Source organism: Elephas maximus, chromosome 1 (genome assembly GCF_024166365.1).
Source record: "Elephas maximus indicus isolate mEleMax1 chromosome 1, mEleMax1 primary haplotype, whole genome shotgun sequence".
Lineage (NCBI taxonomy): Eukaryota > Metazoa > Chordata > Mammalia > Proboscidea > Elephantidae > Elephas > Elephas maximus.
Genome location: NC_064819.1, coordinates 152,657,562 through 152,673,674, shown reverse-complemented (window position 1 = coordinate 152,673,674; position 16,113 = coordinate 152,657,562). Strand labels below are relative to the sequence as shown.

The 16,113-nt window shown below is 37.6% G+C and overlaps 1 protein-coding gene across 7 annotated transcripts in view; it reads left to right on the top strand.

Moving 5' to 3' along the window:
• The window catches only part of RNGTT (RNA guanylyltransferase and 5'-phosphatase), a 356,175-nt gene that overhangs the window by 42,358 nt on the left and 297,704 nt on the right, over nt 1-16,113 (top strand). For 6 of the 7 annotated variants that reach the window (XR_007518793.1, XM_049897145.1, XM_049897156.1 and 3 more), the window contains exons 7-9: nt 1,130-1,239; nt 2,415-2,516; nt 4,242-4,283. Coding sequence is in view for 6 of the 7 variants with exons in the window: in XM_049897145.1 (XP_049753102.1) it covers nt 1,130-1,239; nt 2,415-2,516; nt 4,242-4,283 (254 nt within the window). In the remaining variant the exon portion in view is untranslated. The remainder of the gene's footprint in view (nt 1-1,129; nt 1,240-2,414; nt 2,517-4,241; nt 4,284-16,113) is intronic. The other variant, XM_049897134.1, reaches the window with a different exon arrangement.

Here is a 16,113-nt window from a genome sequence, read left to right as displayed (position 1 = left end):
GGGACATGGAGACAGATTAGATAACTATAAAAAGGGATTGAGAATTGGGGCAAAAAGCAGGACCAGTGTATGATGGAAGGACTCAGGACTCTTCTAGCTTTGAAAAAGATGTACGTGGACCAACTATTAAGTGTTCTTTTTTTCCCTTCCTAAGTGGCTTGAGTTGCCAAGTTTTTGCCAGAAGGTTGATCATTGCAGCTTGTAGACCATATTTTTTATCCCCTAATTACGTTAACAGCTAGAGTTGTTTTATAGAGTTTGCTTGAGACTGATGCCAGCTCTCTTATGTGTCTGAGAATAATTATAGCATAAATCTAGACTTTTTTTTTTTGACTTTAAAATTTTCAGGATTTTTCTCTATTTGATGTATAAATTTTCCATCTGCTTCACTTCTCTGTCACATTTCAAAAAAATGTTTGTTATGAGATACAATAAGACACTTTATATAGTTCTAAGCTAAAGAATTTAGATTAAAAATTCAATGATGAGTAATATTTAGTTTTCGTGTTGATACATCCAATCACTGTGGCTTACCCTGCTGTTACCCTTATTCTAGTTTATGGAGTTACAGATTTTGGGTGTTTATCCTCTTAAAGTCTGTGCCCTACCAATGATGTAACTTTTCTCCCCCTCCCCAGGTGAGAATTATTGATGAATGGTATAATACAGTGTAGGCCTGGGTTCAGATTTTATTTCTACCACTTGAATAAATTATCTAAGATCTTTATGCCTCAGGTACTCATCTGTGAAATAAATGCAATACAAGCTACTTTGCAGAGTTATCGATTAGAGAGAATGTATGTAAAATGTGAGATACTCTTCCTGGCTCTCAAGAAAGGATAGATACATTATTATTACTGTTAAGATTACTAAGTAGTGCCCGTAGACTTCTTAGACAGTATGACATAGACACTGGGCTATATATGCACATTAAAAATCACATGCTGGATTAAGGAAAACTAGTATACAATCCCAGGAGAGTTTAGAGAACCCCCTGGAGTAAACCATTTCTGTTCCATAAATTGACTTGTTCAAATTTGTGAAAATAAACTAATCTCTCTCTCAGCCTTTTCTTGGCAAATGGATTTGAACTGTAATAAAAATATTTTTCTTTTCCTTTTATTTTAAGGGTGCTATTTTCTTGGAAGGTGTAACTGTTAAAGGTGTAACTCAAGTAACGACTCAGCCAAAGTTGGGAGAGGTACAGCAGAAGTGTCATCAGTTCTGTGCCTGGGAAGGGTAATTAACATTTTAATGCTTTAACAACGATTTGTTCTTACTCTATAACACTTAAAATTAATACAACCAATGGCATACCTTCTTTGCTCCTTGAAGTTTGTATATTTAAAGAGAGCGCTTGAAAAGATACCAAACAAGAGTTTATCAGCTTTTTCTCTAGACAAACAGTGCAGTAATCAGACAGTTGAGTCAAAAGTAGATGACTCACATGTCTTTCTAAAAGAATAGAAAATTACTCTTGTCACTATCTGGTATTTGTTTTGTGTCTTTGATTCTACTGCTGCTGATTCGTGTTTGGGCTGGTTTTACCAATTTATTAAGGGAGAAGAGGTGAAACTTGAATTTGGCTCATTTTCCAGTTTTTCTTTAATCAGAAGTCTGGGATAATCAGCTTTAAATATGTTCTGCTCCTCACTATGACTTGATAATATTTCATGGGATAGGACTCCAGGAGAAAGTTCACTGTGCTTGTCTGCTGCTCACAGGACTTGGTCTGTGGTCATGTCTATTGGTTGTTGCTATCTATGGCAGAAAATTGTAATATAGCTTAAACACGATGAAATAGGAGTATTGTTAAAAATTTATAATGTCAATGCCTTATATAAAGGACTTCTGTGACTGGTCCATACAGATCAGACATATCATCTAGAAATAATTTTAAATAAAAGATAAAAAACGATGAAGAAATAATATTGGTTTTATTATGCTCAGTCCTTGCCAGCGTACCTTAAACTTGACCTATATTTCTCCTGTTTTGTCACCTCTGGGCATCTTTTGAACAGAAATTTGCCATGCCAAGTTGGCTGTGTCATGTTGGATTTAGAATAATATAAGGTAGTTAAGTCAAGATTTAAATTTCTCCCTGACATAAAAGACTTGTAAACATACCTGGTTTATTGTTTAGATCATGTATATTAATATTTAAGTATTAACTCAATATTTATAGTATAACAGGGACAATTTAGAACCTAGTTAACCTGTATTCTAAAATGTCAAGGAAATGATAACCTTTTGTTAGCATTCTTGTGAAAGCTGCTGTTATTCCAGTTGATATACTAATCTTGTGATAGGGAGAACATTGTGATAAATACGTGACTCATATGAGATTGATGTAAGGAATGTATTGCTTTGTATGGATACCAGTGATAATAGTAATAAAATGTTCTTCATTTCAGGTCTGGATTCCCTGGAGCACAGCCTGTTTCCATGGACAAGCAAAATATTAAACTTTTAGAACAGAAGCCATATAAAGTAAGCTGGAAAGCAGATGGTACTCGGTAAGTTAGATTTCTAAAAAAAAAAAGTATATAAATAACCCTAATGCTTGAAGTATATTACTTTGTTGTTAGGGAAGGTTCACACTGTTGGGAGTGTGGATTTCTGACACGATCAGCAAAAAACCCTGTTTCAAAAATAACGTAGTTTTTGTCAGGCATAGTATTTTTGGCCATGTAGTGCAGTTATCTTTCATTCTGTTAAATTTTTGGTTTCAGAGACATAAATCTCTATCAGATGCTAAGTTTGAAAGCCTCTTCTCTTGAGAATATTGTGTTTTTCATGTCTGCTGTCCACCACATGTCTTTAATGGTTGTTGGGCACTTCCGAAGTTAACAGATGTGTTGTTAGTTTATAATCAAAAAATTACCAAATCCCTAATTTATTCAATTTTTTGTTCCTTTGAGTAGTAGTTATCCTTTTTGTCTTAATCCTTTGCTAATACTTTTTGTATTAACAAAAAGTAGTTGTATCCTTACAACATCCTTAGGGTAGTTGTATCCTTACAGCAAAGTGTCATTTCAAATTTCATATTCCTAAGTTTTTTAATACTCATTAATGTTTTACTCTTCCTTAATACCATTTTGTTTTTCTTTTGGAATCTATAATTTTTATACTTTTACTCTATGTATTTATTAACTGAGCAAATTTTATAGTAACTGAAATCATTATTTTAACAGTTATTAATATAGAAGTCCTATTAACTTTTGTAATGAAGAAAACATTTTAGAATAATTAGGAATGCATAATATGTATATTAGTTTCTTAAATACTATCTTGAAGATGATGTATGTTGCCTTTAATTTTCTATGGAAAGTTTTCCTCAAATGTGGCCTTAAATGCCTCAAATGTCTTAGAGTGGCACGTGTACCCTGTGTATCATGATATCTATATGTAACTTGTGGTGATCTTAAAAGATACATATGGAGACATGAGTGGGGCAGAGACTACTTGATTTCAATATTAGGTAAATATAATGATATTTCAACATGATATGCTCTCTAGGATATCTAAGTATTTTATTAAATTTTATTTTAATTATTTGAGGCTGTAACAGAGCATTTTCTTTCAGTTTTCATTTGTTGCAAACAATTTCTCAATTTAGCCTTTTCTGTCCTGTTTTTAGTATTTTATGGATAAGACAGGGTTCATTAAACATAGTTTGGAAAATAACAAATACAAGAGGAAAATAAAAAATAAATAGTGATTTTATTACCTAGAGATAAGCACTGTCATTATTTTAGTATTGACCTTTTGCTATTAGTTATATATCAGTTATTGTTTTTAATATTAATACTTGGTATACTAAAAATAGGTAACAGATGTATTTTACATATACATGTTCATTTATTCATATTATTTTGAATTTACTAAAAAATGAATTAGTTTTAAAAATTACTACTAATACATGATTAAAAATTCAAACAGTATAGAAAGATAAAATGAAAAGATAAGTCTGCCTTGTCTACTTCCAGGAGTGTACAAGGATGGATACATTATTTGCCTCTTCTGTGCCTTTTTTTTCTCAGAGTGGATTTTTTTTTGAAGGAATAAATAAAAGTTAACATTGTTACTTATTTGCAGAATCCTAGTATTATACCTATTATTTATTTTTGGATTAGAATAAGTTTGGAATCTATTTATTGAATTGGTAGTAAGAATTAGCAGAAGTTAAGAATGTTTTTGTGCCATATATTTTTAATAGATCCATAACAATGTCTTAACAGATGGGGTTTATTATCTTCTTTGAGTGAAGAAAGAGTGAAAAGGTGAGGATCAAGGTGCCTATTTTCTAGGCTTTAGGGGATTTCAAGTTGAGACACAGACTTCATCTCTGATGAGTTTCATATTTTGGGTAATTATTTTCTACATTGCCATCTCCACTATATCCAGCCTGTTATCATGGGAATCCTTGGGTAAAATTACAGTCTGTGAAATTAGTCACTCGTATTAGGCCATCCTACTTTTGTTTATTTTCCCTCTTCTGTGATTGTATACTCCTTTCTCTGTGTCTCAGTACAGTACTGTCAGACTTTGGATGACTGGCTAGAGTAATTTGAATTAAGATGTTTTTATTGATAATGGAAATATCTCATTTCTCATTGAACCATGCTTCACCAAAAACAAAAGGAAAATCCCTAAGTATTTACTGAATACCTACTCTGTCTTGTTGTTGTTAGGTGCTGTCGAGTCTGCCCTGACTCACAGCGACCCTATGTATAACAGAATGAAACACTGCCAGTCCTGTACCATCCTCACAATTGTTATAGTTGAGCCCATTGTTACAGCCACTGTGTCAGTCCATCTTGTTGAGGGTCTTCCTCTTTTTTGCTGCTCCTCTACTTTACCAAGCATAATGTTCTTCTCCAAGGACTGGTCCCTCCTGATAACAGTCCAAAGTACATGAGACCAAGTCTCGCCATCCTTGCTTCTAAGGAGCATTCTGGCTGTACTTCTGCAAGACGGATTTGTTTGTTCTTCTGGCAGTCCATGGTATATTCAGTATTCTTTGCCAACACCATAATTCAAAGATATCAATTCTTCTTCGGTTGTCATTATTCATTGCCCAGCTTTCACATGCTTGTGAGGCAATTGAAAACCCCTGTGGCTTTGGCAGGTGCACCTTCGTCCTGAAGGTGACATCTTTGCTTTTCAACACTTTAAAGAGGTTTTCTGCAGCAGATTTTCCGAATGCAGTGCATCTTTTGATTTCTTGACTGCTGCCCGCATGGGTATTTATTGTGGATCCAAGTAAAATGAAATCCTTGACAACCTCAATCTTTTCTCCATTTATCATGATGTTGCTTATTGGTCCATTTGTGAGGATTTTTGTTTCCTTTATGTTGAGGTGAAATCCATACTGAAGGCTGGGTGGTCTTTGATCTTCATCGGTAAGTGTGTCAAGTCCTCTTCACTTTCAGCAAGCAAGGTTGTGTCATCTGTGTATCACAAGTTGTTAATGAGTCTTCCTGCAATCCTGCTGCCTCATTCTTCTTGATATAGTCCAGCTTCTCAGATTATTTGCTGAGCATACAGATTGAATAGGTATGGTGAAAGGATATAACCCTGACGCACACCTTTCCTGACTTTAAGTCATGCGGTATCCCCTTGTTCTGTTCCAATGACTGTCTCTTGATTATGTACAGATTCCTCATGAGCACAATTAAGCATTCCAGAATTCCCATCCTCTGCAACTTTTTCCATGATTTGTTGTGGTCCACATAGTCGAATGCGTTAGCATGGCTAGTAAAACACAGGTATTCTCTGCTTTCAGCCAGGGTCCATCTGACATCAGCAATGATATCCCTGGTTCTAGGTCCTCTTCTAAATCCAGCTTGAATTTCTGGCAGTTCCCTGTTGATGTACTGCTGCAGCCGCTTTTGAATGCTCTTCAGCAAAATTTTGCTTGCATACAATATTAATGATATTCTTTGATAATTTCTGAATTCGGTGGGATCACATTTCTTGGGAATAGGCACAAATATGGATCTCTTCCAGTTGGCTGGCTCGGTAACTGTCTCCCAACTTTCTTGGTATAGATGAGTGAGCACTTCCAGCGCTGTATCCATTTGTTGAAACATTTCAATTGGTATTCCATCAATTCCCAGAGTCTTGTTTTTTGCCAATGCCTTCAGTGCAGCTTGGACTTCTTCCTTACAGCACTATTGGTTCCTGATCATATATTACCATCTGAAGTAGTTGAATGTTGACCACTTGTTTTGGTTAGAGACTCTGTGTATTCCTTCCATCTTCTTTTGATGCTTTCTGTGTCGTTTAACGTTTTCCCTGTAGAATCCTTCAGCATTGCGACCCGAGGCTTGAAGTTTTTCTTCAGTTCTTTCAGCTTGAGAAATGCTGAGCATGTTCTTCACTTTTGGTTTTCTATCTCCAGGTCTTTGCACGTGTTGTCGTAATACTTTACTTTGTTTTCTCAAGCTGCCCTTTGAAATCTTCTGTTTAGCTCTTTTACTTCGTTGTTTTTTCCTTTTGCTTTAGTAACTTGATGTTCAAGAGCAAGTTTCAGAGTCTCTTCTGACATCCATTTAGGTCTTTTCTTTCTCCCTGTCTTTTAAATGACCTCTTGCTTTCTTCATGTGTGACGTCCTTGAAGTCATTCCACAACTCATCTGGTCTTTGGTAGCTGGTGTTCAGTGCATCAAATCTGTTCTTGAGATGGTCTCTGAATTCAGGTGGGATATGCTGAAGGTCACACTTTGGCTCTCATGGACTTGTTCTAATTTTCTTCAGTTTCAACTTGAACTTGGATATGAGTAATTGATGGTGTGATCCGTAGTCGGCCCCTGGCCTTGTTCTGACCGATGATATTAAGCTTTTCCATCGTCTCTTTCCACATACAGGTCCGTTTGATTCCTGTGTATTCCATCTGGCGAGATCCACGTGTGCAGTTGACATTTATGTTGGTGAAAAAGGTGTTTGCGATAAAGAAGTTGTTGGTGTTGCAAAGTTCAGTCATGCGATATCCGGCATCGTTTCTATCAGCATGGCCATATTTTCCAACTACCGATCATCCTTCTTCTTTGTGTCCAACTTTTGCATTCCAATCACCAGTAATTATCAGTGCATCCTGATTGCATGTTTGATCAATCTCAGACTGTGGAAGTTGGTAAAAATCTTCAAAGTCTTCACCTTTGGCCTTAGTTGCTGGTGTGTAAATTTTAATAATAGTTGTATGAACTGGTCTTTCTTATAGGTGTTTGGATATTATCCTGTCACTGACAGCATTGCACTTCAGATAGATCTGAAATATTCTTTTTGACTTTGAATGCAATGCCATTCCTCTTCAAGTTGTTGTTCCCGGCATGGTAGACCATATGATTGCCTGATTCAGAAGGACCAGTATCAGTCCATTTCAGCCCACTAATGCCTAGGATATTGATCTTTATGCATTCCATTTCATTTTTGACAATTTCCAGTTTTCCTAGATTCATACTTCATACATTCCAGGTTCCAGTTATTAATGGATGTTTGCAACTGTTTCTTCTCATTTTGAGTTGTGCCGCTTCAGGAAATGAAGGTCCAGAAAGCTTGACTCTATCAGCGTCATTGCGGTTGACTCTACTTTGGGGAGGCAGCTCTTCCTCAGTTGTATTTTGAGCGCCTTCCAACCTGGGGGGCTCATCTTCCACCACTATATCAGACAGTGTTCTACTGCTATTCATAAGGTTTTCACTGGCTAATCCTTTTCAGAAGTAGACTGCCAAGTCCTTCTTCCTAGTCTTAGTCTGGAAACTGAACTGAAACCTGTCTGCCTTGGGTGACCTTGCTGGTATTTGAATACCAGTGACATAGCTTCCAGCATCACAGTAACACACAAACCCCCACAGTAGGACAAACTAAAAGACATGTGGGGCAACTCTGTCTTAGGATACTTTATTTTGGGAGAAAAAGTTGTATGCAAGACTTTCTGGACCAGTGTAAAACCTCTCTTTCAGGTAGTAGGATTTAGGGCCAAAGGCATGGGACTTTCTGTAATTTCTAGAGTGAAAAGAGCTTAGGGGTGCTGTAGAATGGTCTTGGAGGCCCTGGAATTAGAACAGCTGATTAACAGCTATGTTAACAACCTAGACTCCATTTTCTTTAATGCCACATGAGGAGAGAGTGTAGGACTTCTTTTTATTATTCTTATTTCATAGTTTATTGGCCATTTGTGGTATCTTGCAACAATATTTTTAGACCTAAGAAGCTCGAAATTGAGGGTGAGTATGTGGCCTGGGTATAGTAAGCAATAAAAGATATTGCCTAGGAATTTTGCATTAGCCTGGAGGTAACTGTGAGTTGATTGATAGTTTAATTTCTAGCATATTCTAAAACATTGTAGGATAGGAAATATTTCCTAAGTGTAAAGCCAAATGATATAGATAGTATCATGGATTGAATTGTGCCCCCCCCCCCAAAAAATATGTGTCAACTTGGTTAGGCCATGATTCTCAGTATTGCGTAGTTGTCCTCCATTTTGTGATTGTAATTTTATGTTAAAGAGGATTAGGTTGGGATTGTAACACCCTTACTAAGGTCACACCCTGATCCCATGTAAAGGGAGTTTCCCTGGGGAGTGGCTTGCACCATCTTTTATCTTACAAGAGATGAAAGGGAAGTAAGCAGAGAGGGAAACGCATACCACCAGGAAAGCAGCACCAGGAGCAGAGTGAGTCCTTTGGACCTGGGGTTCCTGTGTTGAGAAGCTCCTAGTCCAGGGGAAGATTGGCGACAAGGACCTTCCTAAAGAGCAGACAGAGAAAGCCTTTCCCTGAAGTTAGTGCCCTAAATTTGGACTTCTAGCTAGACTATGATAAAATTAATTTCTCTTTGTTAAAGCCATCCACTTGTGGTATTTCTGCTGTAGCAGCACTAGATGGCTAAGACAGATAGAAATGCAGACGTTCTTAAAAATGATATAGGTATAGGTACGATATTGGTAAATTATTAAACGCTAACCCACTGTTAGGAAACCTTGATGGCATAGTGGCTAAGTGCTACGGCTGCTAACCAAAGGGTCAGCAGTTTGAATCCGCCAGGCGCTCCTTGGAAACTCTGTGGGGTAGTTCTACTCTGTCCTATAGGGTCACTATGAGTTGGAATTGACTCTATGGCAGTGAGTGTGGTTTTCACTGGGTTTAACCCACTGTTATCTTAGAAACAGGTGAAATCAAAGTTTATTTGGTAGAAGAATTATTGTAGTTCTTGAATTTCAGGAAAATCATACTTTTAAAAATATTTTCAGTTTTTGTAGCTCTATTTGTGGTTGCATTTTTTATTTGTAAGACTTAATTTTTTTAACTTTTAATTTTAGAATAATCTCAGACTTACATAAAAGTTCCAAAAAGAGTACAAAGAATTCCCATGTGCCCTTCACCCAAGTTCCTCAGATGTAACATCTTTCATACCTACAGTACAGTGATCAAAATCAAGAATCTAACATTGTACATAATAAATGGTATTATACAGACCTTACTAAAATTTTACCAGAAGTTTCAATAATGTCATCCCAGAATCGATCTCATGTTGCATTAGGTTGTCATGTCTCTTAATTCCCTTTATTCTGGGACAAATTCTTAGCCTTTCTTTTCTGATCTTGACAGTTTTTGATGGTATTGGCCAGTTATTTTTTCGACTGTCCCTCAAATTAGGTTTAGTTTGCAGTTTCTTCTTGATTCAGGCTACACATTGTTGGCAAGGACACTAGAGAAGTAATCTGTCCTTAGTGCATCTCATCAGGAGGTGTTGCCTTTTTTTTTTCTTTTAAATTGTGCTTTATGTGAAAGTTTACAATTCAAGTCAGTTTCTCATATAAAAACGTATACAGGCATTGTTATGTGACCCTAGTTACTTTCCCTGTAATGTGACAGCCTACTCCTCATCTTCACCCTGTATTTCCTGTGTCCATTCAACTAGCTCCTTTCCCCCTCTGCCATCTCATCTCGCCTCTGGACAGAAGCAGCCCACTTAGTCTCATGTATCTGCTTGAGCTAAGAAGCACAGTACTCAACCAGTATCATTTTGTCATGTAGTTCAGTCTAATCTTTGTCTGGAGAGTTGGCTTCGGGAATGGTTTTAGTTTCAGGCTAACAGAGAGTCTGGGAGCCATGTCTTCTGGGGTCCCTCTAGTCTCAATTAGACCATTAAGTCTGGCAGTTTTAGTAGAATTTGAGTTCTGCACCCCACTTTTCTCCTGCTCCGTCAGGGACTCTCTGTTGTGTTCCCTGTCAGGGCACTCATTGGTGGTAGCTGGGCACCATGTAGTTTTTCTGGTCTTAGGCTGATGGAGTCTCTGGTTTATGTGGCTCTTTCTGTTTCTTGGCCTCATGTTTTCCTTGTGTCTTTGGTATTCTTCATTCTCCTTTGCTCCAGGTGGCTTGGGACCAATTGATGCATCTTAGATGGCCACTTGCTAGCTTTTAAGACCCTGACACCACTCACAAAAGTGGGATGCAGAGCATTTTCTTAATACACTTTGTTATGCCAGTTGACCTAGATGTCCCCTGAAACCATGGTCCCCAGACCCCCAACCCTATTACTCAGCCCCTTGAATAGTTTGGCTGTATTCAGGAAACGTCTTAGGTTTTGGTTTAGTCCAGCTGTGCTGACTTCCCCTGTATTGTGTGTTTTCCTTCCCTTCACCTAAAATAATTCTTGTCTACTGTCTAATTAGTGAATACCCCTCTCCCTCCCTCCCTACCCTCATAACCATCAAAAAAGTTTTCTTCTGTGTTTAAACTTTTCTTGAGTTCTTACACTAGTGGTCTCATACAATATTTGTCCTTTTGTGACTGACTAATTTCAGCCACTCCTTGGAAACTCTATGGGGCAGTTCTACTCTTCCTTTCAGGTCGCTATGAGTTGCAATCAACTTGATGGCATTGGGCTTGGTTTTTGGCTTTATTGTCTGTCAGGAGCCCTGATGGTGCAGTGGTTAAGAGCTTGGCTGCTAACCAAAAAGTCGGCAGCTCGAATCCACCAGCCACTCTTTGGAAACCCTATGGGACAGTTCTACTCTGTCCTATAAGGTCGCTATGAGTTGGAATTGACTCGACAGCATTGTGTTTTTTTACTATGTGTCAGGTACTGTGCTATGTCCTGAGGAACTAGTAGTGAACAAGATGGACACTCTCTTTTTCATGGAGCTTGTAGATTAGTATTTAATTAATAGTAAATGGTTTGGGGATAATTGGTTAACAGTTTGGCACAAATTTAATTCAGAGCTTCAACATATCTCGTAGCAAAATAAATTCCCAATTGGTTAAGTAAGTATAAATACAAACCAGTTTCTGAAAGAAAACAAAAACAAGATACAAACAGAATAAAGTAGGTCAGGTATCTCTCCTGCATACATTCCCTTAGCATCCTTTGGCTATGTTGTAGGGTAAAGACATCACAAAGTTTAGTATAGCAGAAAGAAAGTTTTATTCGGCATATGTTCAAAAAGGCAAAAGTTGGAAGCGGACAGGCATGCTGCCAGAGCTAATGTCTGCTGAAATCCAAGGAAATGTTATAGAATAGGCAAGAAAGGGAAAAACAGACAAGCATGCTGCCACAGCCATGTCTGCTTGAGTCCACTGGAACTACAGAATAAGCAAGACTGAGAAAACGGGGAAGCATGCCACCACAGCCATGTCTGCCTGAGTCCAAAGAATGTTACAGAATCTTCAGTATATATTAACATTACAAAATGGGCAGAACCATTGAAAGCTTCACCCTTTCACAGATTGGCTAGAAACTCTGATCCTACATTTTGAATTGCCCTTCTTAACAATCATTGGTACAGGTTTCAGTAACAACAGTCAGGAGAGTCTTCATTGGTCCAACAAATTTTTTCTTCACTGAATGCTAGTAGAAAAAGATAAGAGTGGAGAGTCTTTTGTGTTCTGTTTGAATGGTTTATGCGTAAAGGTTCCCTAAAAGATATTTTCCAGGATTATTTTAGCTATTGTCTTTATACCTCAGGGCCCAATTGATGCATCCTTGTGAGTCCTTGTGAGTCCAGCCCCAGCTGGGTCACATTCTCTATGCACAAGGACAGGGAATAATGATTCCAGTATTATTTTCTAAATCAGATATTTGAGCATTTAGATCTTGGGCCTAAGAGAAAATCTGGGTTGAAAATACAGATTAAGATACAATAGCAGATATGTGGTAATTAAGGCTATGGGAGTATATAAGATTACCCAGGGAAAGAATATAGAGTTAATAACAGAGTTGTGGACAGATTGCTAGGTAGAGGAGGTAGTGGGGACTGGGGGTAAGGGATGTAGGAGAAAAACAGGAGACAGATCTTCCATTCAAGCTGAGGGAAGGTAAAATTTCAACAAAGAGGAGAAAGGTCAGCAACGTCAATTATAGAGAATAAGTAAAATAAGGAGTGAAAAATAGCGTCTGTTGGATTTAGCAGCAAGGTATTTTGGCTTGAGTTGGGATGCTATGAATGTACATATACTGTAGAGTTGGGAGGAAACTCTGGTGGTGTAGTGGTTAAGAGCTGCGGCTGCTAACCAAAAGATCAGCAGTTCGAATCCACCAGGCGCTCCTTGGAAACCCTCTGGGGCAGTTCTACTCTCTCCTATAGGGTTGCAGTGAGTTGGAATCGGCAACGGCTTTTTTCGTTTGGGTAGGATTGGGCAATGGAAGAAAGTTGAAAGTGATGACATTTTTCCTTTGAAGACTTCCTCTCTTTCATCTTGTGGCTATTATCAAAGAATGTGCCCCTTCTAAGGGCGATTCCCACAAGGGCAGTGGTAAATGGTAGTGATAACACCTTATTTCATCCAAGCGCGGATATGGCAGGGCTTTGGTCTGTCAGTGTCTTTCTATCTGCCTTATTGTGCGATTACTGGCACAAGAATGTTTTTAACTTGTTAATTTGAAATATTTTCCTATCAGATGGTAGGACTGATTGATTTTGACTGCTTTAATACTGAGAACTACCCACATGGGTTTTATAGCAAACTTTTCCTGTAAATTAAGTAGCCTCAAACTGCAGCTTCTATCGTTTTGATGATAGTATATTTTGTTCATGTGATAATATAAAAACATTTCATCAGACTATAATGTTAATGAAAGGACGTTGAAATTAATAGTGCTTCTGTTCTTCCACACTTCTTGAGTTAAATAAGATTCCACTAGGTGAAAGACTAACAGGTATAATTGAATCACTTGTTATGTCTTACTAAAGACCTCTTGATTAGATTGTCCTTCAATTCTGTTGAAAGCTGCCTAGCAGACAAACTGGACAGGCTATTTGAAAGGAGCTCATCGGCCTTCTGACAGTTCCTAAAATGCACCACACGTTGTTACTTGCTGTTTCTTTTGTTTAAATACTCTTACTTCACTCTTTTGATGGCTGGCTCCTTGACATCCATCAGATGGACTACTGCTTAAGTGTCAGCTGATTAGAAAAGCCTTCCCTGATTGTCATGGATTGGATTGTGTCCCCCAAAAATGTGTGCCAACTTGGCTAGGACATGATTCCCAGTATAGTGTGATCGTCCACCACTTAATCATCTGATACGGTTTTCCTTTGTGTTGTAAAATCCTACCTCTGTGATCTAAATGAAGTGGGGTTAGTGAAAGTTATGTTAATGGGGCAGGTCTCTATCTGTAAGATTAGACTGTGTTTTAAATCAATCTCTTTGGAGATGTAAAAGAGAGAAGCCAGCAGAGAGACATGGGGACCTCATACCATCAAGAAAGCAGCACCTGGAGGACAGTGCTTGTTTTGGACCCGGCGTTCCTGTGCTGAGAAGCTCCTAGATCAGGGGAAGATTGACGGTAAGGACCTACCCCCAGAGCCAATAGAGAGAGATAAAGCCTTACCCTGGAGCTGGCACCCTGAATTTGGACTTCTAGCATCCTATCCTCTGAGAGAATAAGCTTCTGTTTGTTAGAGCCATCCGCTTGTGGATGACTAAGACACTGATCATGCTATTTTAGGTAGTGTTGCACTCTTCTCCTTTCTCTATTAGAGCATATTGTTTCCTTCATAGCACTTTTCATTATCTGAAGTTATTTTATCTTTGTAATTATTTTGTTTCTGTCTTTTCCACTACCTTGTGAGCATCATAAGAACAGAGCTCAAATCTGTCTTACATACTTTTGTATCACCAGTGCTCAGCAAGTGCTCATGCTTGGTAGATAAACAGTAGTCTGCCCTCATCTGTGGGGGATATGTTCCAAGACCCCTGTGGATGCTTGAAACCGCAGGTAATACCGATCCCTATATATACTATATTTTGTCCTATACATATGTATCTGTGATAAAGTTTAATTTATAAATTAGGCACAGTACGAGATTAACAATAATAACTAATAATAGAACAGTCATAACAATATACTGTAAGGTTATGTGAATGACGAAGTGGAATGGTGCAAGATTTCATCATGCTACGTACCCATTTAACATTTTGGACTGTGGTTGACCGTGGATAACTGAAACCTCGTAAAGCAAAGCCAAGGATAGAATGGGGGGATTACTATTGAATGAATGGATGAAAGATATGGCAGTGTTTTAGGTTCTTTAGAAATCTACAGCTTCTGTAGATTGAAACCTTCATATTTAAACCTTCACATTCTGTGCTTTTCCGTGTCAAAGATACTGTATAATCTTCTGGTTCATTGGATGGATTGAGAAGAGAAGAAGGAAAGCTTTGTTTCTTTCTTTTATGTACTAGAAAAGCTATACTGAGTAGTAGAAAGAAACCTAGTTTCTGTTCTTTCTCTGTCTTTTACTGGTTTGGATAAGGCACATAGTTTGTTAAATTGCCATAGTAATAATATATGCCTTTTTCTACTTCATAGGGTTAATTTAAAACTAAATGAGATAGTGTATACAAAAATAGCTTTTAAATTGCACAGTGCTATATAATGAAATGTAGTGTCAGTTTCCAGATATTAAACATTATTGGTCCATTTAGGTGTTTGTTCACCCCTATGCTGGCAAGTAGATTCTAACTCATAGCAACCCTGTAGGGCTTCCAAGGCTCTAAACCTCCATGGAGGCCGACTGCCACATCTCCCTCAGAGCCACTGGTGATTTTGAACTGCCAGCCTTTCGGCTAGCAGTCGATCACTTTAACCACTTCACCACCAGGGCTCCTTCCATTTAGGTATAGGAGCAAATAAATATATGGGTTCCTCTTATTTGTATGACACAGTCTTTTCTAGCATGGATTGTCTGCTTCTGTGCTTTATTAATTGATTTCAAAATCTGTTCATAGTGCATATCATATTATCCTGTTTGTACTGTATTTTGTACTTAGTTAATAATCTTTAAAAGATTAGCTTTAATTCTGGACTATCTGCAATAATGTTATCACGTGAAATAATGTGCACACACATATGTATTAAAAAAATTTTTTTTTTTAATATATACCTCAGCACACACAAATTTCTGCTTTCTTTCTTGGTAGGTAGCTCTGTTGGATTTGTCTATACCAGTGGCTGGCCAACTATATGGCCTGCAGGCTAAATCTGGTCTGTGGCTTGTTTTTGTAGGACTATGAGCTAAAATGGTTTTTATATTTTAAAAGCATTGTAAAAAAGAAGAACATGTGATAAAGAGTGTATGTGTCCTGTAAAGCCTGTCCAGTATACTGTCCAGTATGCTATCCACTAAGCTACATGTGGCTATTGAACAGTTGAAATGAGGTATTCTTAATTCTGGCTTAAGTGTAAAATACACACCAGATTTTAAAGACTTAATGTGAAAACAAGAATGTAAAATATCTCAGTTTTTTATATTGATTACATGTCAGATATATTGAGTTAAACAAAATATTTTAAAAATTAATTTTACTTATTTTTACATGGCTACTAGAAAATTTTAAATTACACGTGTGACTCACATTATACTTCTATTGGACAGTGGTGCGCTAGATGTAGGAAGAGGCTAGTATTTGTCTGGTAAGTTAAAATGAGATTAGATTTAAGAGAGGCAAGAGGCATACTAGCTTGACTGGTCATGTTACATAAAAAGCAACTTTGAATGGCAGTGTGCACTAGAGTAGGAGAGGAAGTTTTAATGATGAATCAATCAGATAAAGAGAGCATATCCAGCCTCTTATGAATCAAAGGCAGAACTTGTTTTTG